The following is a 26278-nucleotide window of genomic DNA, read 5'->3' as shown; positions in this document are numbered from 1 at the left end:
GCCACAAATAATCAATTTCACATATAAGTGGGGAACACATAGCTAGACAACAATATTTTTTGAGATGTTCAGAATCTAGAAGAGTAGAAGTTTGAATATTTAAATATTAGTCAAGAGTGTGGCATGTAAGCCAAATATACAAGCAAGGTATCCTTGGTTTCAAAAAATGAGGTATGTACTGAGAAATTAATGTTATAATTGTTATGTATAGTTTTCTGTACTAAGACCAATCTGTGATTACTGTTTTAGTTTTTGGTTCTACACTTTAGAAAAGGCAAATTGAAGCATATCAAGAAAAAGGAGATCAGAATGACTGGACTCAAAAACATGGTATAAGAGAATTAGGTAAAGGAATTAGTGATGTTTAATATGAAGAATCAGTTTCCAACAAAAATGGAGATGTGAAAGGCTCTAGCTGTCAATTTAATAAATATTTAAATAAATTTAAATTAAGTCATCAATACAACAAAATTGAGATCTTTAATCAGTCAAGTGAGCTGCAGCTCTGGATGCCACACTAGTGCTGTCTAGAAAGGAGGGGGCTGGGAATGGGGACAGCATTGGTATAAGGTACTAATGAAGAAGGAATGATCACCCTTCAGATGAAAGAGATTAGGCATGGAGAAAGGCAAAGCTGCTGATGGTATCTCACCATTTCACAAGGTAAGTTATTTTGCATAACAAGCAAAAGTCTAGAAAGAAAACTTGGAAATCTCTGGTGGGGCAAGTTTGGGAGATTAACAAAATAATCAGAGGCTAGAAATGACAGTGTTTGATCAGTGCCAGGCAATTCAGTGGCCTGAGAATGGAGATCCTGACAACTTCAGTTAGTTCTTAGTCAACTGGATTTGTCACAACTAAGTCAAGTTTGGAGAAACACTACTGATGAAGAATTGTGAAAGATTCCTGAGAACCAAATAAAAATACCAATGAGTTCTTTAATCTCACAAAAAGCGGAAGCAGGAGATGAGACCTGAAACCAGTGAAAAATGTCTCTTTGTATCTGTTTTCTAGCAGATAACACCTGAAACCCCCAAATTTTTGCTAAATATCTAGGTAAGTAATAAAAGCACAAAATGAATATTAATCCAGCACAGACAGTCTAGATGAGATTGTATTTGGCCCTCTTGTTAATACAAGCATTACAAATGCTTAGGCTCTATAAGAGTCAACTCAGTATGGTGAATCTTTGATAAATTTTGTTTTTCTTTGACTTTAAGAAGGCTTGTGTCAAATTCATTCAAGCAGGACCTGACATGTCAGTGTTTTGGGAGTCCACAGCACCCCTGAACCTCAATAGGGTTATTCAGAATAAATATATGATGTGGAGAGGTTTACATCATGGATATGATGGGCCCAAGTTGAGACCTTCATCCTTTACCCCAAAATAATTTGGGTCTCATTTGTTTATGGGCCCTGGAAACTCTCCCTTGAACTTTCCCACTTGGCCATGTCTCTGGCATTCACCTGAGCTATAAATCCATTCCAGTCAACTGGTCTTTCATAAAATCTATGCCCAATCTCCCAATTCTTTGCTATTCCTAATGTAGCCCAACCCTTCAATGTCTGATACGTCTGAATCAACTCAAGCTACTTGCCACTCTTGATCTTATCTAGACCTCATTTTCCCTTGGCCACATATTCCAGGCCTCTGGAATTCACAGCCCTTCTCTGTTACCTCTGAGTCACTCCAGACTACCTTCAGAGATAGTGGAACCTAAATCACCCATTTATGGAGGTGTTAAAATATATGATACCCATTATAGCTATGAAATCAAGGAAAATACTTCCACATTAGCTATATTCAGAGAGGGAGAAAGTAAGATGCAAAGTGAACAGAAGAAGGAGAAAAAAACATATGCATCAACAGCTACAGAGTAATGATAAAGAACTATTAAAGGCTTAGTAACTCTGTTCAATAAAATGATCAACCAGAATTCCACAGGACTCATGATGAAAATTTTATACACATCCAGATAGGGAACTGATGGTCTAAGAAAGGAAATTGAAGCACAGTTAAAAAATTCTTATTCTTTTTATGAGTTATATGTATCATCATATCATATAGAAATGTCAACAATTTAACCTTTTTAAGTTCTTTATAATTCCTCACTCATGCTTACTTTTTTGTACTTCTTTTAAGAACTGAGTCAAAATGTAAATTTGATATACAGCTCTGATCTTTTCATCAGGAATGCTTGAAAGTCCTCTACTTCCTTAAACATCTACTTTTCTCTTGTGGGGGATTATACACAGTTTTGTTGGGTAAGATTATTCTTGAATATAATCCTAGTTTTTTGTTTTTCAGAATTCCAAGTCCTCCATTCCTTTATTGTGGTAGCTACTTCAACCAATGTCATCCTGACTATAGCTCTATGGTGTCTGAATTGTATCTTTATGTGTTCTTGAAGGGTTTTCTTTTTTACCTAAGAGCTCTGGCTGTTTTGTTTACTTTTTTGTCTGCTTTGTTTTTTGTTATAATATTCCTTAGAGTTTTCCTTTTAGGATTTCTTTTAGGAGATGATTAGCAGATTCTTTAAAAATCTGTTTTGTCCTCAGATTCTAAGATATCTACTCAATTTTCCTTTATAATTTTTTTAAAATATGATGGGTAAGTTCTCTTTTAAAATTATGACTTTCAGGCAATTCAACAATTCTTAAACATCCTTCTTGAACTATTTTTCAAGGTCAGTTGTTTTTCTTATGAGACATTTCACATTTTCTATTTTTTCTTAGAGTTGCGATTTTGTGTTATTGTTTCTGGTTGTCTCATGGAATCATTACTTACAATTGACTGTTTCCAATTTTAAGGAGTTACTTTCTTCAGTATTTTGTATGTCTCTTTAGCTAGTGTAAATTTCTTTTCAGACTTTTCTTACATAACTCACATTTCTTTTGCCATTTTACATCAACTCTTCTCAGATTTAAAAAAAATAATTTTGCTCTTTTTTATTTTTCTTTAGTTCTTTTTGGAATTTTTGTTGACATGTAAAATCTACATTTTTTGAGACTTTGGTTATAGCTGTTTTCAAGTCATTATTTTCTAATCTCTGTGACCTTTATAGCTTTTCATGGTCAAGTTCCTATTTTTCTTGTTTGTTCATTTTCCCAGACCATTTCTGATTTCAGACTTTATGTTTGAGATAATTCACCTTCATAGTGGATTACTGTTTTGATTTTCAGTCTCTCACATCCTTCTACTGCTTTCACAGATCAGTTTGGAGACTTACAAAATTTTGGTGTTTCCAAAGTGGTATGATCCAAGAAGAGGTCTGACCAAAGCTGAACTGGTCTGAGCTGGTCCTTACCCAGAGAGGGGCCCTGTTTCTTCAAGACTGCAACTATTCTCTGTGCTAGAACTGCAACCTGGTGCCTGATCCTGATCCCAGTGCTAGCAATGAAATGCTCTAGATTCTCTTTTCAACTAGGTCTTCAGTCCCCTTGCCATTCCTAGGTTTTTGGTGCTCTCACGGCCTCTATGGCCCATAAATATTGCAGTTTCTAGTGTATTGTGTTCTTGGCTAGTCCCAGACTCATTGTCCACAGAGAATATTTTTTTATCCTCCTAACTTGCCCTGGGTTGGAAAAATGGCTGCTCCTTTTTATTGGTTTTTCCACTTATAAGCTGGTGAGAAGCATTTTAAAATTTTTATGCAGGAGTTTATTGAGAGAGCTTAGTAACAATGCTTTACTTGCTCTGTCATCTTGGCTCCACCCCCTTTCAATTCTTAAATTCTGTATTTAATTGGTTGTTCATTTGTAAAATAAAATGACTGAAATAGGTTGTGTGTGTGTTTGTGTGTATGGGTGTATGTGGGTGTTTGGCATGCTATGCGTGAGTGTATGTGTGTGTGTGTGTGTGTGTTGGTTGTTCATATTTAGAAAAGAGATAAATTTTCTATTCTAATTACTGCCATTGTTGCTGCTTTTGCTGTTTTTTTTGTTGCTACTGTTTCCTTGGAAGATTTGTGACTAATTGCTACATCTATTTGTCTATTCAACCACTTCACCCAAGACTTGTCAAAGGTTATGGAGTTAAGAAGTGTTAGAAGTGGACCCTGTAATCAAGTCTTTTTACTCTAATACCTGTATTCTCTTTACCATACCATGATGTAAAAAATTAAGAAAATACCCATGTCTTTTCTTATTAATAGAACTCAATATCTGGTCACGTTTGCATGTGTATGTGTGTGATGGGTCATGTGTGTGTGGATAGACATGTTCAATAATACCTACTAGTCCACATAGTTAAGAATGAAAAAATGAAATAAATTTATCCTTGGTCTTACATTCTTTCATTCTTTGATAGAATTAGCTACCTTTCCAATGGAAAGAAAAGAAAAGAATAATAATCAATAAGAAAATAATGTTTTTTGTTAAGGTATCCCTTCCTATTTATCTGCAAACTTTGCACTCATGATGCCTGAGTGATTTTCTACAGTAAACATAAGTACACTGACCATTTCTTAATTAAATTCTGATCTAATTCAAGCCACTAAAAAACATTCATGACAAAAACAAAACAAAACAAAACAAAAACATAGTTCAAGGATGTCTAAAGTATATTAAGATTTCTATTGCCAGTCCACAGGAAAGATTAGAGAGATGTTGCCCTACAGTTTTTTTTTTCTTTTTTTTTTGTGTCTGAGCCAATCCATGACAAACGAAAGCATATGTACGTATAATAAGATGTTAAAGCAGGGTCAATTTTTGATGCATTCTGCCCTAGCTGTTTGTGCATCAGAAGATTCTAAAACATATGATGTCTTTGATGTTAAAACAGAGATAACTTGTTAAGGTATGTTTTTATAAGGTGGCTTATTAATTGGTCTGGAATCTAATTGCCACAAATTCTGTTACTTTAAGACTCATTGATCTGGTAGCTCTAAAAATCGAATAATTGAATCAAAAGTTTGCTTTTGTTTTTAAAATAACTTTTAGCACATTTTTTCTTCCTAAAAACATGTCTTAGAGTGTTTTATTAGAGATTTTGATGTCCAAAAGCATATTAGACTTGGCTAAATTGCTAAATTTTGAAAATTATTTCTTTGCTTCACTTACTCTACCTAATTTCTAAGCAGGTTGCAACATTGATAATACTGTAATGAAAGTATTTTCCAACATAAATTAAAAATACATATCAATATACTAAAATTGCTCTAAATTCCTGTGAAATGAATAGATTAAAATCGTTTTAACCTGTATAAATTAAAGATAATGAGGAATAATGTGTCAATCTAAGAATAACATTATATTTAATCTCTACAGAATGTTTGCTTTACAGAATTCTTTCCTTGTAACAAACCTGAGAAACATCTATGATATTTTGTTTTCACCATCTTACAATTAGGGGATTGAGGTTCAAGGAATTTAAACAACTTTCTCATGAACCCACAGGTAACAAGCTTCAAAAACAGAATTCAAATTCAAATATCTTTACTGCATACCTGATGTTCTTTCTAACATACCACATATATCAAAACAAAGAAAATTAACATTAAAAATATTTCATAATAACACATTCAAACAAATTGAGCTAAGTGGCAATTATTTGTTAAAACTGATCATGATGTAGAATTCAGTCAGGCTAATAAACATTATTTTCCCCATAGATAAATTTCCTCATGTAAACTAGACCTGAAGATGAATGCTAAATTATGGAATTCCATATTATGGCTCCCTGGCTATGTTTTAATTTATAGAATTTCCAGGCGTCCATTCATCTACTGGGGTCCTAGTTCATCTCACTTGTATCAGTACTCTCCACACTAAATCTCCAGAATCCATATGATATACTAGTGAAATTAATCCACTCAACAAAGGAACCCCTACCATGAAGCTGAATCAATCCAAATGTATTTAGTATTTTATGTTTAACTGGCTCCCAGTCGATATTTCATCTAGTCTGACAGCTGTTCACCTGGTCTGTCTTTGTCATACGTCCTACTGAAACCTACCCCACCCGCTTTTCTTTCTTTCACCATGCTCGGAGCCATCAAACAAATCTTAAATTATGATTGCATGGCACATCAAATGATTGATTATCCTTTAGATTAACTCACCATTTCCATGAGTCCACTGAACAAAACAAAATGTATCCTGGTCATCACTTTTTTGCATTTAAAGTCTTCTATTAGAAATTAAGTTCCTTGAATGAAGGATTATCTTAATTTTTCTATTTTTTTCCCCCAAACCCAGTGAAATATATAGCACATAGTAAGTGCTCACTAATTTCTTTCTAGCATATATTAATTCCTTCATTTTATAGTTAAAGAAACTGTTGCTATAAAAGTTTAATCAGTTCCCTCTGAACATAAAACTAGGACCTGGTAGAAGTGGGAACAGAATCCAGACCTTCAGATATCCAGGCCAAAGTTTTTTTTTTTTTCTTTCCATTATGTCATATTGCTTTTCTTTTTTATCTTCAGATTATTTATTTGTTGATGAGACTATTTTCTTCATATCTGACAATAGTATTTGAGGGTAAAAAAAAAAAGGTATCCTCCAGTATTATGAAATAGGTATTGTCTTTAATCAATTGAACAAAGCATATATAATCTATTAAAAATGCACCACAGAAAGAAAATTGGATGATATGCATTGCAAAACACTCAATTAAAAATATACATAATAATTCTATATAGTAATTCTCTGCCAAACATCATGAATTAGAAATTACTTTAGGCATTATTCAAAGCTATAATTTTACTTGGGCAAATAAGTCGCTACTCCATAGCAAACCCAACCTGGACTGAGGAGGCTTTTTCCATGGTTTTATAATACTTTCTGGTCTTGCACCAGTCATGCTGTTTAATAATTTCTCTAGGACACAACCTTCAGAATACTAGGTCACTACTCCCCAGCGTCCCCTGTTCTATCATCAATATGGGAGGAATGGACTTTCAACTTATAGTAGGAATATCAATCAACATGCATTTATTAAGTGCCTACTCTGTTCAAAACACTGGAAATGCAAAAACTAAACTGAAATAAGATCCTTCTCTATACCACTACCTTCTAACTTCACCCCATGAATTCTTCTCCCATTGAACCTTTGACAATCCATACTAAGCCATCCAGGCTTTATAAATATGGCCAATGATAGACCATCTATCTCTTTTCTTAGGTTCAATTTACAGAGATTCCAGAGATTCATAATCAGAGAGAATTGTGCTCTAAGTGATTTTTTTTAATTGTAACTTTTGAATACTAGTTACTGAAGTTTTAAGAGGAAGGTAATCTGGGTAGGTAGAGGAAGCAATTAAGTCATCAGCAAAATCACAAGTCTTTGAAATAATGAAGCAAAATACTCCAAGATTTCAAATTTGTTTAAAATTAATTTCTGCATAGGCTCTTCATATTAATCTGATACAATACAGAAAAAAAAATCATTAAGCACTACTATATACCAGACACCATGTTAACCTCACTGCATATAAATTAGTGATATAAATCAATGGAACAAATTAGTGAAACAAAAAATGTATCTGCTCTCGCAGAGCTTACAAACTAATCAGGAAAGAGTGCACAAAATGGAGCTGAAAAGGGGAACACACTAGAGGGAACCTGGTACAGGGGTGGAGAAGAGGATGGTAGTCATGATGATGGAGTTAAAACCAAGCAGAATAAATGGTGCAGGTGAAGAAATTTCTATTATTTTGAGTCTTCTATGAAGGAACGATATGGGAGGAATTTTTGCTCTCTCAATCACAGGGGCAGAATCAACCAAGAGCCCTGACAATGCATGTATATCAAAAATGAGGCAGACTACAGGATGAAGAATTTCCTGCTGATAAGCTTATGGTTTATGGGATGGGGAATAGTGGTATAATATTTATCATGGAGTTCAAATCAAACAGAGAAGTTGGTATCAAATGAAGATGTGATTCCCCACCATTTCCAATATAAAAATTTGAGATTTGCTTATTTTGTTCATTTTTTTGAAGAGGACCAGTGATTTCATGGGTTGATATCTTGATTCATACATGAACTGGATTGAAATGAGGCAGAGTTGCACAGTCATCAGACTTACTCTGTCTTCCAGTCATCAAAGTCCAGTGGAAAGATACAAGTCAAAATGACTAGCAACAACCTGGGATGTACCATATGACTTTAATGTCCTTTATGTCTGATCAAGCTATAAATACTCCACAGAGCCTACCTCAGCCACCTTCAGGACCATTGGAACAAATTGTTCTTATCCACCCATTTTGCCAGGAAAGATTTCACATGATTGGGTTAGACATCCCCTGTCTCACTGAGGATTTGAGGCTTGTTAGTTATCCTCAATCTGATTAGTCCACCTTCCCAGATGACTTCACTAGAGTGTGGTCACTATATATGTTACAGTTTTTTGGAGCCACAGGTGAGAGGTGAGTGCCAGGTATTGGCATGAGAAGCATTGAAAAGATGCTAGTCTTTGGATACCTCATAGACCACAAAGAGTTTTATATAATGCCTGGCACAGAGTAGAAAATAAATGCTTGCTTCTTTCTCTTCTTTCCTCTCTTTCTCTTTCCTTCACATTCCCCTTCTAAACACCAGAGTTTTTACAATTAATTAAATGACATCACATGATAGTACTGAAAAACGGATAATTTATATAAAATAGGAAAAAAGAACAGTAAAAGCAACAGACTGTATTTACATCAGATTCTCTTAATATCTGTTGCACAATATAAAACAAAAGCCCTCCTTCCAAACCTGCATAGATAAAGGTTGTGAGTTCATTCTACAAGTAGAGTAGGCTAATTACTTGCCCTTTAGGTGACCTCTGCAAGTGTTTCATATTTATGTCTGCACTGTCATGCTATTCACTTTAAGATTCGTGAGAAATGGGGAATCTCCAGCATAGACACAAGACTTTGCATCAAATTCAATATCTTGCCCTGATTGTCATGGGAACAAGCTCATGTCTAGACAGTGATGCTACTTCAATGAAGGTCTGGCAACTAAGAGACAATTGAAAAACCTCAATGAGGATGACTACTACTACTACCACTCCATATCACTGATGTATCGCTTGAATTTTGTAAAACGTTTTAATATACATTATATCTTTAATTTTCCCCAAAATCCTGAATGTTAGGATACAATATCCTAATTTGAATCAACATCATTATGTATGTGTGTGTTTGTCCTTCATTGTCAAAGAAGACCATGCCATCAGAGAAATGATGACATGACTTGCACTTGACTTTGTTTTGAGTGAGGGAGGGCTGTACAGGTCACCAGACTCACTTGTCCTCCAGAACCATCTGAATCCAGTGACCAGATATTCATCAGGATGACTGGAGATGACTCAAGATGAGACAATTGGGTTTAAGTGACTTGCCCAAGGTCACACAGCTAGTAAGTGGCAAGTGTCTGAGGTGAGATTTGAACTCAGGTCCTCCTGACTCCTCCACTCCTACTCTATCGACTGTACCACCTAGTTGCCCCCAGTAGATTAAGGCAGGTAGAGATTAAATGACTCACCCAGTGTCACACAGTAAATATTTGTCTGAGGATGGGTTTGAACTCAGGTTTTCCTGACAACAGGCCCAGGGCTCTATCCACTGAGTCATTTAACTGCCTCTTGCACTTAGCACTTTACAAATATTCTCATTTGACTCTAAAACAACTCTGGAAGGGAAGTTTGTTTATTTGGTTTTTTTTACATAGAGAAAACTGAGACACACAGAGGTTAAACAATTACCTAGCATTACAGAACTACTAAATGTCTGACAACATATTTGATCTCACATTTTCCTAACTAGGTTAGCTCTTTCTCCACCGTGCCACATAACTGACTCGACTTTATTTAAAATTTATATCTCAATAGGCTATTATTATTCTCATTTTAGAGATGAGGAATCTGAGGTTGAGAAAAATTAAGTGCCTTGCTCAGGATCACAAATCTGGTAAGGATCTGGAGAAAGATTCAAACCCAGTGTTCCTAAGTCACATATGACTAGGGAAGTTAGTTTCCATGGTCTTTTCATTCCTAACGAAAAGGTTCTTCAATCTGTATGCTTTTTGCTATGGTCTTTTTTTTTACTTCCTAGGTAATGTCATCTATCAATTACTTTCTCATTTAGAATTCTAAGGAATACATACTTTGTACTAGGTACTATCCTAAGCACTTCACAAATATTATCTCATTGGAGTCTCACCACAACACAGTAAAGCAGGTATTATTATTTCCATGTTTTAGTAGAGAAAACTGAGACAGACAGAGAGGTTAACTGACTTGTTGAGGGTCACACAGCTAGTAAGTATTTCAGGCAGGATTTATACTCAGGTTTTCCTAAGTGGAAGCCCAGTGGTCTGATTACTGTGCCACATAGCGCAGTTCCAAAAAAAAAGACAAAACAAAACAGCATCTTTCTAACATTCCCTGCCTAATCTAAGAATGTCCCTGGAATCAATCTTGAGCTGAGTTGCTTTGTCTATGAATCATACCAACTCTAATATGCAAGAGAGGCAACTAGGGAATTCAGAAATTATAACTCTGGATCTGAAGACATGAATTCAAATCCTGCCTTAGCAACTTACTATCCAGGTCATTCACTTGATTTTTGTCTACCTCAGTTTTCTCCTTGCTAAAATGAGGCCAATAATATCACATACCTCACAGCATTGTTGTAAAGATCAAATGAGATCACATATGCAGAGTATTTTGCAAACCATAAGTTTCTATAGAAATGTAAGTTGTCTTTAATAATAATAATTTTATATTGCCTAAAAGTATGTAATAATATTTTATGTAATAAAATGATAATAATTCTGTACCTTGTAGACTTTAATTGAATATTTAGTTGGTGATCATGATGACTGCTGCTAAATATAATGGGGCATTTCTGGGATTATGTCCCAAATTATTTTTAGAAACTACATTAATTTAGTTCATATTATTGACACATGATTAGTTAGATGATAGAAATACTTGTTATTTTGCATCCTATGTAGAAAAGAGAAAGAAGGGAAGTGGAGGGAAAAATCAGTCTCATAAACAAATGTACACTCTGATGTTTATCTTGAGAGTTTTATTCCATGACATAATATCAAGCAAGACCTACTTAATGCAATAGTAAAGTAATGTGCTAAATATCTGCAGCTGAACAATTGGTTTCAGAGGGCGAAATCTCCAGTCAATGTGTAAATTACATGGGGGTGGATAATTGCAACATAAGGGACTAGTGAAAATCCTATTCAGAATACTCATTGAAGGAGACAGATAATTTGTAAGACCATTAACAAAAATACCCATTTTGTTTGACCATATTTTCCTTGTCTACAAGCTACTTTTTCAATTGATATGTCCAACTGTAATTCTTCCTTTTGAACCAATTCCAAAGGCTAAACCAAAATTACATGTTACTTTCAAAGATCTATAGAAAGGGAAAATTTGAAAGTAAAAGCTATTTCTTAAGCACTGATAGAAGATTGTATAACCAGTTGCTTGAGGAAAAAGGTCAAGAAATGTAACTCAATTTTGATTCTTCGGTATAAATTAATTCTAATGACAAATGGATTTAAAGGAATATGAAGGAAAAAGGAAAGAAAAATAGTACTGCCTATTCGCCTATCCATCTCAACTGCTGAAGCTTTCTTAACAACTAAAATGATTATTTTCATGCAGATAGAAAAAATGGGGTTTGAGAGGAGAAGAAATCAATACCCTAACTTTTGATGTTGAAGCCATAGGACTGAAATGTCTAATGTCCCAGGAGTGTGCTAGTAATTTTTTTTTTTTAAATAGCTCTTTGAAACATGTGGTGTATTATCTACTTTAATTTGTATTGCTAACATTCTCTCTACAACTTCCTTAAGTTAGGCGATCAACAAACCAATAAACACACCCTGATATGTATAATTTTCCGATTTCTGAAGTATAAATAACGACACTGAAAATTTAACAGATTGGCTCTCAGGCGCCAAAGCTGACATCAGGACATTCTCGTACCTTAGATGATTGAATTAAATATAGAAAAAAGTGCAAAGGGTCCTTATAATGCCTAGTATATCTCTAAGAAGTGGTATATGCTCCCCAAATCTTCAGGTCTGATAGTCTTGTCCACTGACTGGAAAGATACTTCGTTAGACAAAATAGTCCATTTAAGGAGTATGTCCAGTTTCATTCTTCTCTATGTTGCACTTTGAATTTTAGATAACATCCTATGTTGAGTCCCTTTTGTTTCTCTGTAGTTTTTCAGTTTCTTTTTAAATGGTGTCTTCCCACATTAAAATATAAGCTCTTTGGTTACATGGACTACCTTTTCACTTTTTTAAAATAAATTTATTCTTAAATAAATAAGTATTTATATTCTCAGATGTTAGTCTGGTACAATGTAAATGTTAATAAATTCTTGTTGACTGACTGAGAAAATCAGATGTATCCAGGTCTATATCCTAGACCTAGAACATTTACAGATCCTTTTCATGCTAGAAAATCTTGATTATCATTCATTCGACTATGCCTGAATTTATCTGTTTCAAACATATGTCTTTAACATGTTTAAAAAATGTTGAGTGGTTAAACATTAGTATTTCCCCACACTCTCAAGGGAGAATTCAGACTCCATAGGAGAAACTATCTTCTCTTACAACAGCTGAATTTGTTCAGAGGTTTATACCTTCAAAACACTGGAAGTGTATGTTATGTCCTTAGAACAACACTTTAAGAGAAGTGGGGTATATGACAAATGAAGAAAACAAAATATAGAGAAGGAGATTTGCACAAAGTTGGTGGCAGATCACTTTGCATAGTGCTAGTCACTTGAAAGTCAACAAACAATCATCACATATAACATCTTCTCTGAATTTATGTGGAGAATTGAATGAAAGAGCTGTCTTTCTTGTATGAAGGGGTGGGTTCACTACCTAATTACCCTGGGTTGGGGCCCCCAAGCATTTATGTGAACTCATAAGGAGTTTGTTTAGAGTTCAACGCTGGACTCTTTTGGCACTTTTCTGTGAAGATCTCCATGATAGAGGAAGCAACACAGTGAATAGCAAACCTGCTGCCTAACTACATGGAGGCAGGATGTAGAAGGGGCCTGAGGGCTCTTTTGTACTCTGTGGTTGGGCAGTACATATGCCTGTAGGGAAGGGAAGAATCAAACATCTTGAATTAGATTGTTCCTTCAGCTGCTAGAAACCATGGAAACAACTTCCCTGGAGGCAGTGAGAAGTCTCCTTTTTTTTTCTTTTCTATGATGTTCTAGACTGAACACAGTATATCTACTTTAAATAGACCTGAAACATGTGTTCTACAGGTACGTGACGTCTCAATATCCATCCCCCCCCACCCCCCGCAGGAGGCAGTTAGCAGTCATGCTGCACTTGTTAGCAGGGCTTGCAGCAATGCATTGAGCAGGACAGATTTCATTCTGCTAAGTGAACATGATGCCATGATGCTCACTTAGTCAATGGCATGAAGACATTCATGGGAAGGAGGAGATGTATTTAAAATCAATAGCTCTTATCATTAAATACTTCTTTCAGGACAACTGAACTAATATAACTCAAATAAGAATGAGAGCAAAAATTGCCCCAACCCATCAATATATATTAAAGAAAATATTATCTTTATTTTATCTGGTCTTCATGGTTACAATTCAAAGAAGTCAGGATGGGAAATTAAAACAGCATTAATAAAAATATAATGGCATAGATAAAATATTTCCTTTACTCTGAGATAGTTACAAGTAGAGAACATAGACATTATAATATTTTTATAATAATCTTTGGTAGAAACATAACTTTCTCTCATACTTAGAGACCTAGCATAAATACATTTATCAATTAAGAGGATGATCTGTGGACAGCCATTTCCCATTTCTAGAATAGATTCAACTATTTTCGTTTGTTTAAGTACAAAATTTCTTTCTTCAATGAAACCTTTCCTGACTAATAGACTTACATAATTGAAAAAAAAAATCAAAGTTGGAAGAAGTCAGTTGCTATCCAACCCAAATAATCCCTGGAAAATAATTCTCTATATGTTATACCATCTAAGTAGTCAAGCAAATACAGTCATCTTGATGACCCCTTATAAGGAGGAACACAATACACCCTAAGCTAGCCCTTTCCTAACGAAGAGCTCTCTCTAATTGTTACCTATCTTTACAAATCCAAGACTTAACACAGTACTTTCCACATAGTATGTACTGAATAAGAACTTTTTTAAAATAAAAAACAGTAAACTAAAACTAACTTCACCTTATAACAATTATTTTATCTATAAGATAATTTATTCCTTCTTTTACATATTAGAAGAAACTATTACTGTATGTAAAAGAAATGAATGTACAATCTTTTGCACTCATACAATCACCACCCAACTTCAGTCATTCATCTCAGTGGAATTACTGTTAATGGACTAGTAATGTTCTTTTTACTTCTAATATTTTCTCTCTTATATTTATTAAAAGAGCTTTCAATATATCTTGCTCAGAAGTGATTGTGACCTTATGATTATCTTGGCCAAAGATATAAAATGGCTTACCATTGCTTCATGGAAAGTTTTTCTTAACCTGACACTGAAAGTTTCTCATGACGTGACCCTCATCTGCTTTTCTAGACTCATTTGGTAATATTCCCTTTTGTGAGTCCAACATGGATTGTTAGCCTGTTTCATAAATTTTATATTTCTCTGTGTATATTCACATTACCTGTCTCCTTTGTTTATAAAGTATTCCTTCTTTACCTTTACATCTCAAAAATCTTTCATTACTTCAAGTCTCAGATCAAATGTCATTTCCTTTGTTAAGCCTTCTCCTCTTAGGTAATATATCTCTGTCTTCTCCATTTTCCTACATGATATTGATGTTTATGTATTTTGGTTGTGTTCTCCCCTACTCCATTGAAGCTGTAAGTTCTTGAGGGGAAGGATTATTTTGTCTGCGTCTTAGTGTCCCCCAGTGTCTTGCAAGGTGTTTTAATGCATATTAAATACTTATTAAAATTTTCTCACATTGATGAATTGAATTCCTAGTGAAACTTTCTTACAGTGGAAGTCCACTTCCTTTTGTGTAGCCCAAGACTTCTTAAACTTTCCCCACTGGTGACCCTTTTTCCCATTTTGGCAACATTGGTTGGTGTTGCATGGCCTGAGGGCATGTGCAACGCAATGTTTGCATGCTTTTTGTTCAGAACCAAGGCTGCAGTGAAGTTGCCCCATACAAACTGGTCAAGCAGTGCCAGAAAAACTTCATTACGCATTTCATTTTTAATTAATTTTTGGTCATCATACATTCAGAGAAATCTTTCACTATTGCCATTGTTTTAAGAAGCACTAGTGTAGCCTACTTCTATAATCTTCCTCACCCAATCAATACTACATAATATTAACTAAAAGCTTTTAAATCACAGTTCTGATACCTTTACCCTACTATTAGAAAACAAGGGTATTTTTGCCTATTGAACAAAGCACAAATTTGTCTGTTATTCAAATTTTCTATACTAGGCCCCATACTAGTTTCTGAAACTTATTGCCCACTTTGTTCATTCACTCCATTTTCTGGCATGCTAGAAAGTTAGAAAGAAAAAGGCATTTGTTCTGGACATTCTGTCAAATCCTACTATGATGCTTTTTACCTCCATAACTGACTAATTATTAAATTTCTATTGACCTGTGATTTCTCCACGATAAAATGGGAGACATGATGGTGTCTAAGGTGCCTTCTAACTGCATAGCTATGATTTTATTTGACTCATGCTTTTCTACCTCCCTGCTCTAATTGTTTCTTCTATTTGGAATACGTTTCCTTTACAAATATCCATTACTCCCATACCAGAACTCACTTTAAAAAGCATCCTGTCCATTCACAAACAGATAGGTCATCAAAGGATATGAACAAAGAGTTCTCAAAAGACAAGTTACAAATTACTCATAACCACTAGAAAAAATGCTCCAAATCATGAATAATAAAAGAAACATAAATCATACCAATGCTGAAAATATACCTCAAAATTTGGAATAATGAAAATATGATAATAGTGTTGAAAGAGTAGTGGGGATATAGACCCAATAATATATTTTTGTCAAGCTATGGATTTATTCAAATATTTGGGAAAGCAATTTGGAATTGTACAGATAAAGTAACTAAAATTAAAAAAAAATCCTTTAACTCTTTAGACTCAGTTAATGGACTCATTCCTTAAGGAAGCCAATGATAAGAAGAAAATTCATGTGCTCACCAAAATATTTATGGTCATACTTGCATAACAGCAAAGAAAAGCAACAAAGTAGATGCTCATTTAGTAAATAGCTAACACGTTAACATATATAAGTGGTGCTACAATAAAAAATGAATGTGAATAGAGTGTGTATTCTCTGAATACAGGAAAGCATGGAATGACTATATGTGTAAACATATATACATATACACACAAACATGTATGTATTTGTATATACACACATAAATGTATAATGTGTATACATGCTTGTGTGCATGCATACACACACACACACACACAGTGATCCAGAGTAGAGTAAGCTGCAGAACCAAGACAAAAATAGCTATAATGACTGCAACAATGCAAATGGAAAAAATAAACACACACAAATCAAAAATGAATATAGTAAATATTTGAAGATAAAACATAGCTTGAAAGAAGATACATGAGAGTGCACTCCAAACCTACTCCTTCACAGAGGAAGGAGGTTCACAGCTACTGTCCATTGCACAGATTTTGGAACTTTGTCAATGTATTGTTTGGTTGTGCTGATTTTTTCCTCTTCTTTTTGATTTTCATTTAAAAATATTATTTGCTATACGAAATGGGAGAATGATGGTAGTGATAGTGGAGAAAACCATGATGATGTTAAAAAAATGATAGAAATAAAAATGTTTATAAGCATCCTGGTTTTTCATTAGAGAAAGTGAAGACAATGCTTTTTTTGTCCAGAACTAAAAACCACTTTAATGAACACTGTTCCCACTAAATATGCATGTCCCACATGAGAATGCTCTTCTTTCAGATATTAGAAAATTATTTGTAAGAACAAAGGTTTAAGTTAATTATTTTTCATCCACATGTGGATTTTCATGGTATCACACCTTTCGCTATGCTTCAACAATTCTGTTGCTATAAAAGCTCATTTTTGTGGAAGATTTTTAAATACCTTCTAAGTTCAATCACTGTATTAAGTCAAATCCCTTCTCTATCCAACTTCAAATATCTTTTCATCACAAGAGGATAGGGGTAAAGCCTAACTAATGTTTCTCTCCTTTGTAGAGTTTAGTTAACATTTTAGCAAAATCCAGAGTCAAGACTCTGCAGACTCTTTACTTTCCATGGCATAACCATATATCCAAGGCAGATCAGTTTTTATATTAATTGAAATAACTTGTGTGGCTGTTTTGAAATTATATTTCAATATTTAAGTCAGCATGCATTTAATAAGGCATTTATATACTTTCATGTTGTCCCACTGATTAGTTTTATGGGTAATCATAACATATACTCCTGTCTTGCCGAAGTTGTCTGAAATTGTCATATCCTGTTCATTATTTGTGCCTACTTTAACAACAAATAGTTCCATTCAATTATTTTTATTTGAATACATTGATAGATTTTTGATGTCATCAATGACAGTGGCCTTAGAGTAATGTAGCTTATAACATAGTTATGCTTTCTTAGCAATAGGGGACTGGAAATATGATTTCATTGGTAAAATAATTCCTGACTGAGTAAATTACCTCAACTAATTCTGTGTGGCACATTCTTGGTAACTTGCAGTGTTACAAAGATGCTTAGAGCACTGATTAAGTGAATTTTGGAGGATCACAGTGCCAATCGATATCAGAAATGGGATTTGAACAGAGATCCTCCTCACTCCAAGGCCAGTTTATACCCCAATACAATGTTGTCTGCTCTCTTATTTTAAATACTTTTTGTCCATGTGTTTTTCTAAATCCTCCACAGAAGACGTACCCAGGATTCTGTTTGTATTAAAGCAGTGCTTAGATTATCTGTTATCCTTTACTTTTACTACACAAGCAGACTTTTCTTTTCTGGTCACATTTATCTTCAGAGACAAGTCTTCTGGCACTTTTCTTGCATAACAATGTTAGGTTATAATCTACTCATATCCATTATACTTTTATTCATTTGTTCCTTGGGACTTCATTTTTCATTTTTCTAATATCATAGGGGTGTTTTTTAAAAGTTTTCAAACATATAACCCTACCAGAAGAGTATCAACATTCAAACTATATGGTTTTGTGACATATGCTAGTTTTAATAGTAGCAAGAGATCCAATGCATCATATAGGACAGAGGATGGCCTTGGCTCAGGAGATATTAGTTGAAATCTAGTTCACATATTTACTGAATTTATAAACATGGCTATTTTTTTTTAACTTCTCAGAGCCTTCATTTTCTTAACCACAAAGTAGTCATAATGAAATGAGTACTACCCACTCCATTGTTATAATGAAAACATTTTACCAACATTAAAGCACTTTGTTATTATAAATTGTTGCTATTACTGCATTACTAGACCTGCTGCATAATTCCCCCCATTCAGTTTTATATGGTCTCTTTCACTCATTCCGTCCTAAGTCAAGTGTATAGGCCACCAATAGTGCTTATCCATGACATTGCTTGTGTACTGATGGTCTAATAAAATTGACTCCATCAGTTACACATCAAAATATGAACTCTGTGCATTCTTCATCTCCTTAACCTGTTTGTTTTCTGTTGAAAAAATGCATATTCTGATCTCTTTAGAGTGTCTCTAGACCTTCCTGAGGAGACTCCTGAGTGTGCTACAGTTCAGTGTAATAAGTGTAACAATGGCAACCAGAAATAGGAGAATCTACATAACTTTCCATGTATAAGGAATTCCTCTTTTATTCAGACTTTGCAACAGATATCCTCTACGATGGAATAGGACAATTGGTAAGAATATATCTCCAATTTCATCTCTCTATGTAAATACTCAGGAAAAATATGAATGAGTCTCTGGTGAGATCTACAATGGAAACTTGTTCCATTATTAAACATGCAAGAGAAACACTTTGCTGGAAAAGCTTAATTATTTTAAGGCACATTTAGCAAAGTATTTATTTTAAATTAATAATGAAAACAGTTAGGTCTCACATTCTTTATACTTCTCAATCAATTTTGTGCTTGGAAGTTGTGTCCAGTAGAAACTATCAAATAAAAAGACCTGTGTTTTCAGCACTACTACGGTGATGATGATTATTACTGTGTCTACTACTACTCCTAGTAGTAGCTTTCATTCATATAGTGCTTATTATGGGCCAGGCACTGTCCTAAGTGATTTACAACTACAAGTTCATTTGATCCTTGCAACAATTATGGAAGGTAGATACTAGTATTAACCCCATTTTGCAGAAGAGAAAATTAAGACACTCTTAGGTATCTCATTTAATTCTAAAATCTCCACTTCTACTTCCCAGCATTAGATCCTAACAAATAATCAAAGTAAATTTCACTGGTCTCTAGTTTTTGGAATCAATATTTGCTTGTTTTTTGGAAATGTTACTAAATTTGCTCTTCTTTAGTCTTATGTAGCCTCTTCTATTTTCCATCATCTTCCAAATATTGTTGACAATGGCCAAGTACTTAAATTTGTTAGTTTTTGGAGTCTTTTTATTTTTGTTTTTGTTGCTACTACAGGATGTAGATCATATGAGTCATGTGACAGAGTCATTTAGGACAACTAGGTGATGCTGTCTCCTACATATTCTTATTCGTCTTGTGTGACAAGTCTTATTAATCACTTTTTCTGTTCTTTTCAGATAAAAGGTCACTCCCTTGGTGGAGGAAATAGAAAAAATGCATTTATGAGAGTGTTGCCAATCACCATTAAATAAAAAAATAATATCCCAATATATATGATGAAGATCTCAGAGATGATTTTAGTAAAACCTTCAGTTTATAATTGAGGAACTTGTAGCCTGGGCACTAGGATAATAATTTTTTTTTATATGCAGCCATACTGAAATATTATCAATTAAAGGAAATTCATTATACAATATGTGTAGCAAAGATTGAACTAACTCATTAAACTAGTGATTATCCTCTTACCTCCCCAGCATTTGCATTTTCACAAACATATGTCTCATAGTACTGGAAGAATTCAGGGGCATGGTCATTGACATTCAGAACCTGCACATACACATGTGCCTCAGATACTTGTTGTGAATTATCTGGGGGAAAAAGCAAATGAAATTAAAAATTAAAGTCCTATATTTTTATAAAATCAACCATTTTAAAGCACTTAATTATGTAGTCTGTTTAGGGAGCCCCTGTATATTATATTTTACTCAGAAATTCTGTAAAAGTCATAGGAAATAACACCTTTGGGAATAAATGGTATGTCAATAGCCAGACTTCACTATAATCATAGAGAGGCACAGTTTGAATGTATGTGAATTGATAAATAAATGTTCATGAAGATCAAAGTTTAAACATGCCTCACACTATCATAATAGTTTTAGGCATCTGTTGTCCAAATTTCTGTAAGAATAAAGGAGAAATCCAATTTCCCTTATGCCTGCACCAATATACATATAATATATTAAATAATAATTTATTTAAAATACCTGCTAAGTGCCAGGCAAGTGATAGTCAACAAGTTTTAAAATGTATGTTAGTAGTGGTTGTTTGGGGATGAAGGTATTAGAAGAAACTATTTTATACCACAGTTTGGCTTTGTTATTAAAAAGGAATAAAATAATATTGAATAAAATATGGAATAAAAGAGCTTTTTTGTACCTTTGGAATGTTTGAACTCTGTAATACAAAAGGTCATGTGATACAAGGATTTATCTGTATTTCTATTCCTATCAGTTTGTAGTATACCAGTGAGGGCAGGATATAAATGGAGCAATTTTTAGAAAGTGTTGAAAAAGAATTATTCAGGAAAAAGCCAAGACACCTATATATCCTGTGTCACTTAATAATGCTTCTTGAGGGCAGTTACCTCATAAGTATGTAGATAAGATTCATACATACATATGTATATATATATATGTATATATATACACATATATACACATATATGTGTGTATGTGTAATATAGATATATATAGAGAGATGATATAGATATATAATTACATGAGGGTTGACACTTATTATTTATCTAGCAAAGGAACTGTTCTACCAACTTAGGTTAGCACATTCTCTGTAATGTACAGGTGTCTAGGGTACTGAGAAGTTAACCGAATTCTCTAATGTCACCCAGGTATAAAGATAGTTCATGTGTGCATTGTTTGTCTATCAGTTTAGCTAATTATCCATCTTTCTATCTAACTATCTATTAGACATGTCATTTCATAGTTATTGGGAACTCATTAATGAGAGGACACTATTTGTCAATGGAAATCAACAAAATTTCTACAACTTTTATAAAGTAGCTTGTTCACTGAAAGGTGAAGTGAGTTTCCCATGTTCACATAAGTAGGATATGTTGGAAGGAGGACAAAGCAGGTATGTTTTCACAACTCCAAGACTGCCTATGTACACACACACGTACTATATACATGCACATACACATACACACATTCACTCAATATATATGTGTATGCATGCAAATGTATGCATGTCCATGCATATTAATATAATTTATAAAGTAGTTGTCTATCATACCATTACAGATTTAGAGCTGGAAGGAACCCCAGAGACCATTCCGTCCAACCCACTTATTTTAAAAATAATGAAATTAAGATTCAGGAATATTAGGTGATCCATCCAATGTCATAGAGAAAGCAAACATCAGTGGTAACATTTGAATACAGGTTCTCTAACTGCATAGTCAGGTCTCTTTTCACTGTTCTTTATATTCTCCCTACATAAATACATGTTTTCATTTCTGATTTTAGAGATAAAATATCACATGTGCCAGCTATTTATTCCTTTTTGGCAGTTTTATTTGTATCTTGCTTTCTATGACCAAGTTCAAGAGATTCTTAAAGTTTACTACTTCTATTTTTTTTTTTTTACACTAGAAGAGCTAAAATTATTTTTTAAAGTAATGTGCCATTGTAAATTGAGCTGAGTTTTGACTAAAAGCCAACTCTGTGTCAGGGCAGTCCTGCATTCCAGTTTTATTTCTGACACCTAGTGATTCTTAGACTCCAGGCAATTAATTCATCTGGCTTCTTTAGGGCCTAAGCCATTTTCTAACCCTTTAAATTTCAATTCTGTATCGGTATAAGAGTTTTCTCACTAGGACTTCCTTATTATCATGAAATCATAAACACATTCATTCTCCAGGGCCTAAAAGAGTGCCTTACCCACAGAAAAAACTTGAATGGTTTCAGAATTCATAAATAAAGAAACTATTTGAAGTTAAAAATCAAGGAGTTCTGTTTTAAAACATAAGAAAAAAACATTAAAATTTGGGAGAGGAACAATGAATTAATTTTAACTGCAAAACTAATTTTCTTGCAAATTAGTAGTAAAGCCAGTGAAATGAAATGTTATAAGAAATACAAATGAAATCAAGTCTATAAATTTCATACTAATTATTTATGTATGTATGTATATATGTTTAGAAAAATATATTGAATGTCTTAATTTAACTGGCATCCTGATATATAGCTTGCCTACTTCACTGAGAAGCTTGTCAATAATTATGAGAAATTATAAAATGGCATATTTTATTCCTTTTAATAGTGAAACCAATTTTATGTACAAGATCATTCATAGTTTTCAAGAAGTGCAACTGGTATTATAGAGAATTAATTTGCAGTTGAGTGACCTTTTGTTTTCCTGAGGTTATCTTTTATAATTTGGCAGATAAATTTATTGAACTGTATTTTCAAAAATATTGCTCATGTGGAACTATGCCAGTAAACCTAATTTGTTTGCTAGATTATTCCAAAATATATACATTTAAAAATTAGAAACACTTTAAACAACTTTAAAAAAGGGATAGAAGATGACCTCAAGTTCATTTAGTTTAATTCTGAAAGATTTCATGATAAGCAAATTTAATGTTTGTAATGGTACCTTACCTAATACCTAAAATTAATTTTCAGCACTCACTATTCTCCTTTGATTCTTTCTTCTGATATGTTTCACTTTGATAGTTGCTGTCCCTTTCTGAAACTTTTAGAACTCAATTAACTTAATGTCAATATTAGCTTGTTGTTTTTTAATAAATCTTAGTTTGTCCTTTAGTGAAAACTAGGACAATGGTTTCCCACCCAGATTCTTGCTTATTGATTTTGCATTCATTTCAAGACAATTGTCATTGTGTCTTATTGCTGTTATTTGTAAGATTAGTTGTATAAATTTGTAATAGAGATATGAGTATGCACGTATGCAATGTAAACTCACATTCCCCCATCAAATACTACAGAGAAAGAGGGAGAAAGAAAAAGAAACAGGATTGAACTTTGCATAGGCCATATACTCTATGAGACTGCTTTATATCTTTAATAAATATTAGTAGAATTGTGGTATCCATCATGGGACCTTCTCTCATTTTTACATATGTAACTTCCTGGTGAAGATCTGACCATGTCATTTGCCCCCCTCCCTTCACATACCCTTCACATATATCATTCAATAAACTCCATTACATCCTTATCAGCTTCAGATATAATATAAAATTTTCATTTGGCATTAAAAACCCTTCACAACTTGCCTTCTCCTACCTTTATAGTTTCTTTAATCCTTACTTTCCTTTCTTCCTCACAAACACTCTGCAACTCAGTGAAACTAGAATTTTTTCTGTTTCTTGTACATGACATTCTACCTTCTCACTCAAAGCATTTTCACTGGTTGTCCCAATGCCTGGAATGTTGTGCCTCCTCAGCTTTGCCTCCTGGTTTCCCCAGGTTTTGTTAAGTCCCAGATAAAATTCAGACTTCTGTAAGAAACTTCCCCTCATTCCCTTTAATTTCAGTCCTTACCCTACATGGAAGGACTCTCCAGTTTATTTTATATATATGATTTTTGTACATAGATCTTTCCATGTTATCTCCTTCATTTTGACTAATTTCCTTGAGGTTAGAGACTTTTACCTTCACATCCACAGCACTTAGAATAGTGCTCAACTCATAGTAGAAGTTTATTGACTAAATGATGTATAAATCAGAAACAACTTAAGAAATGGGTGTCATATATAAATAGGAATGGATATGCACATGAATATTTTTCATTTAATATTTTGGGCATATACAAATAATTTTCTTTTTTTTGCTTAGAAGAAAGACACAATTATTATGATATAAATATTTCTGTATCTATTCTCAAAAATTTTTACATAATGAACATACCTGAAGATGTTTCTGAATATAGATTTATTCTATTTCTCATGTACTATAAAGATTTTAGGCAAAATATATTTTTATCATAAATATTTTTATTATAAAGATGTTAATCCACTCAACCAATTAATCTTACCTTCTTTCAGTGAAATATCAAATTGCAGTCAAATATAATTTCTTTGGGATGTAAGTAACACATTTGATTTAATTCAGCGAGAAGGTTTTTGTTGTTGTACTATTCAGTCTCATTTGACACTTTGGGACAATAGGAGTTTTCTTGGAAAAGATGCTAGAGTGGTTTGTCATTTCCTTCTATAGCTCATTTTAGAGATAATTAAACTGAGGCAAACAAGGTTAAATGTCTTCTCCAGGGTCACATAGCTAATGTCTAAGACCAAGCTTGAACTCAGGTCTTCCTGACTCCAGGACCTAAGCTCTATCAGTTGTGTCATGTAGCTACACAGGCCTTAAGTTCCTTCTATGTTCTAGTCAAGCACTGAGGATGTAAGGAAAATAAATTGAAACTCTACCCCTTCTCAAGGAGCTTACATAAAAATGGTGACATTAATAGTTGCATTGCTGTAGACCAGGTGGTCTAGTTTTCGTTGTGTATGAGTCACATTTGCAAAGACAATGTTTTCCATGTAAAACAATACCACTCTTCATATTAAATCAAAAGGTATTTGCCATTACTTGCTGATACTGTAAGTTTTTAAGATCTTCAGCTAGTCCCACAATTCTTTAATATCTTACATAGAGAATTTGAGTAAGTAATCAAAATACTTTGGAAACTATCCTATGACTTTTGTAGCCTTGGGTTTATATCATTTCATTTTGTTGATATCATGTTCTATGTATAGACAATATAAAACAGAAGCCAATAGCATATGATCTCCCTTGCTTAATTTGGTCACTTTATGTAAGTTTACACGATAAATTCTATTTTTAATATCAGTTATTAGTGATACTATATAACCTGTTTACGTAGCTTGAAAAATCATTGCAATTCTTACTACAATACACAATGAAATATAAATAGCCCTTACTATAATACATAACTGCAAAAGACCTTGACATGTGAATAACTTCTTTGTTTCTAGATAAGTGTAGATAGTTAAGTATAATGGCTACCCTATAGATAAAAATATTTGAATTTGTTCTTGTTACATTCTCAAAAATTTTTCCTGATATCTATCTCCATTTAGAATAGCGGGTTTGCCCCTATTCACAAATAAACTTTCCTATTGATACGAAAAATGTAAAGATTTTTGCTATTGAGTTATATAACCTCAGGAATATCGTAATGGACATAGAAAGTGAAATAAATTGTGTCCAACACCCATGAAAATGCTTAAAAAAACCCAGCAACCAAAGTTGACATCTATTTGTTGTATCCTTCAATTAACACTTGACATGGCTCATACAATGGAAATATGGCATTTCTTCTCTCAGAAGGAAGGATAAATAACATTACATGAAATTCAGTTGTACATATTTTACTATTATTATTACTTTGTAGTATGTGAAATATTAAAATCAATTTGTGGGAATTCCATTTTCATACATGCCCAAACTTTTCTTGAACTCTCTCTACAACTTTTCCAATTGATACTTAAAGTGACATTATAAATAGTTAATTTGGTCACAGATACACCCAATGAATAAAGGCTCTCTGCCTTTATAACAAATATCTTTGTGTTTCTTGACATTGAAAGCCTTGGCATTTCTGTTGCTGCAGGAGACATTTATTCAATTGTAATATTTGTTCTCACATCCTTTATTGTTTAGTTAAATAGAAGATTCAGAAGACAGACCAAAATCATCCTGCAGCGTTTTCATAGCAGCATTCAATACACGACAAAAATATGCTCAAAATATACTCCATTCCACTATGACATGTACCAACTTTATAATAGGTGGGAAGAAAGATCTTTTTTATTTAAAAATTTTTTTCAAAATCCAATAAAGAAAGGTTACTGAATTTAATATATAAAATCAGTTTTGACAAATGTTGGATCTTCTAGCATTTTGGACTA

The 26278-nt window shown here is 33.5% G+C and overlaps 1 protein-coding gene across 5 annotated transcripts in view; it reads right to left on the bottom strand.

Annotated features, from left to right (window-relative positions):
- The window catches only part of CDH19 (cadherin 19), a 147769-nt gene that overhangs the window by 21705 nt on the left and 99786 nt on the right, over window positions 1-26278 (bottom strand). For 3 of the 5 annotated variants that reach the window (XM_072604145.1, XM_072604144.1, XM_072604146.1), the window contains one exon: window positions 20050-20171. In XM_072604145.1, the coding sequence (XP_072460246.1) occupies window positions 20050-20171 (122 nt within the window). Of the gene's footprint in view, window positions 1-16549; window positions 16760-18843; window positions 19776-20049; window positions 20172-26278 lie in introns of those variants that run through there. The other 2 variants (XM_072604147.1, XM_072604148.1) reach the window with 2 other exon arrangements.

The sequence above is a fragment of the Notamacropus eugenii genome, chromosome 4 (assembly GCF_028372415.1).
Source record: "Notamacropus eugenii isolate mMacEug1 chromosome 4, mMacEug1.pri_v2, whole genome shotgun sequence".
NCBI lineage: Eukaryota > Metazoa > Chordata > Mammalia > Diprotodontia > Macropodidae > Notamacropus > Notamacropus eugenii.
The sequence above is the reverse complement of the archived record's forward strand: the minus strand, read 5'-3'. Positions and strand labels throughout refer to the sequence as shown.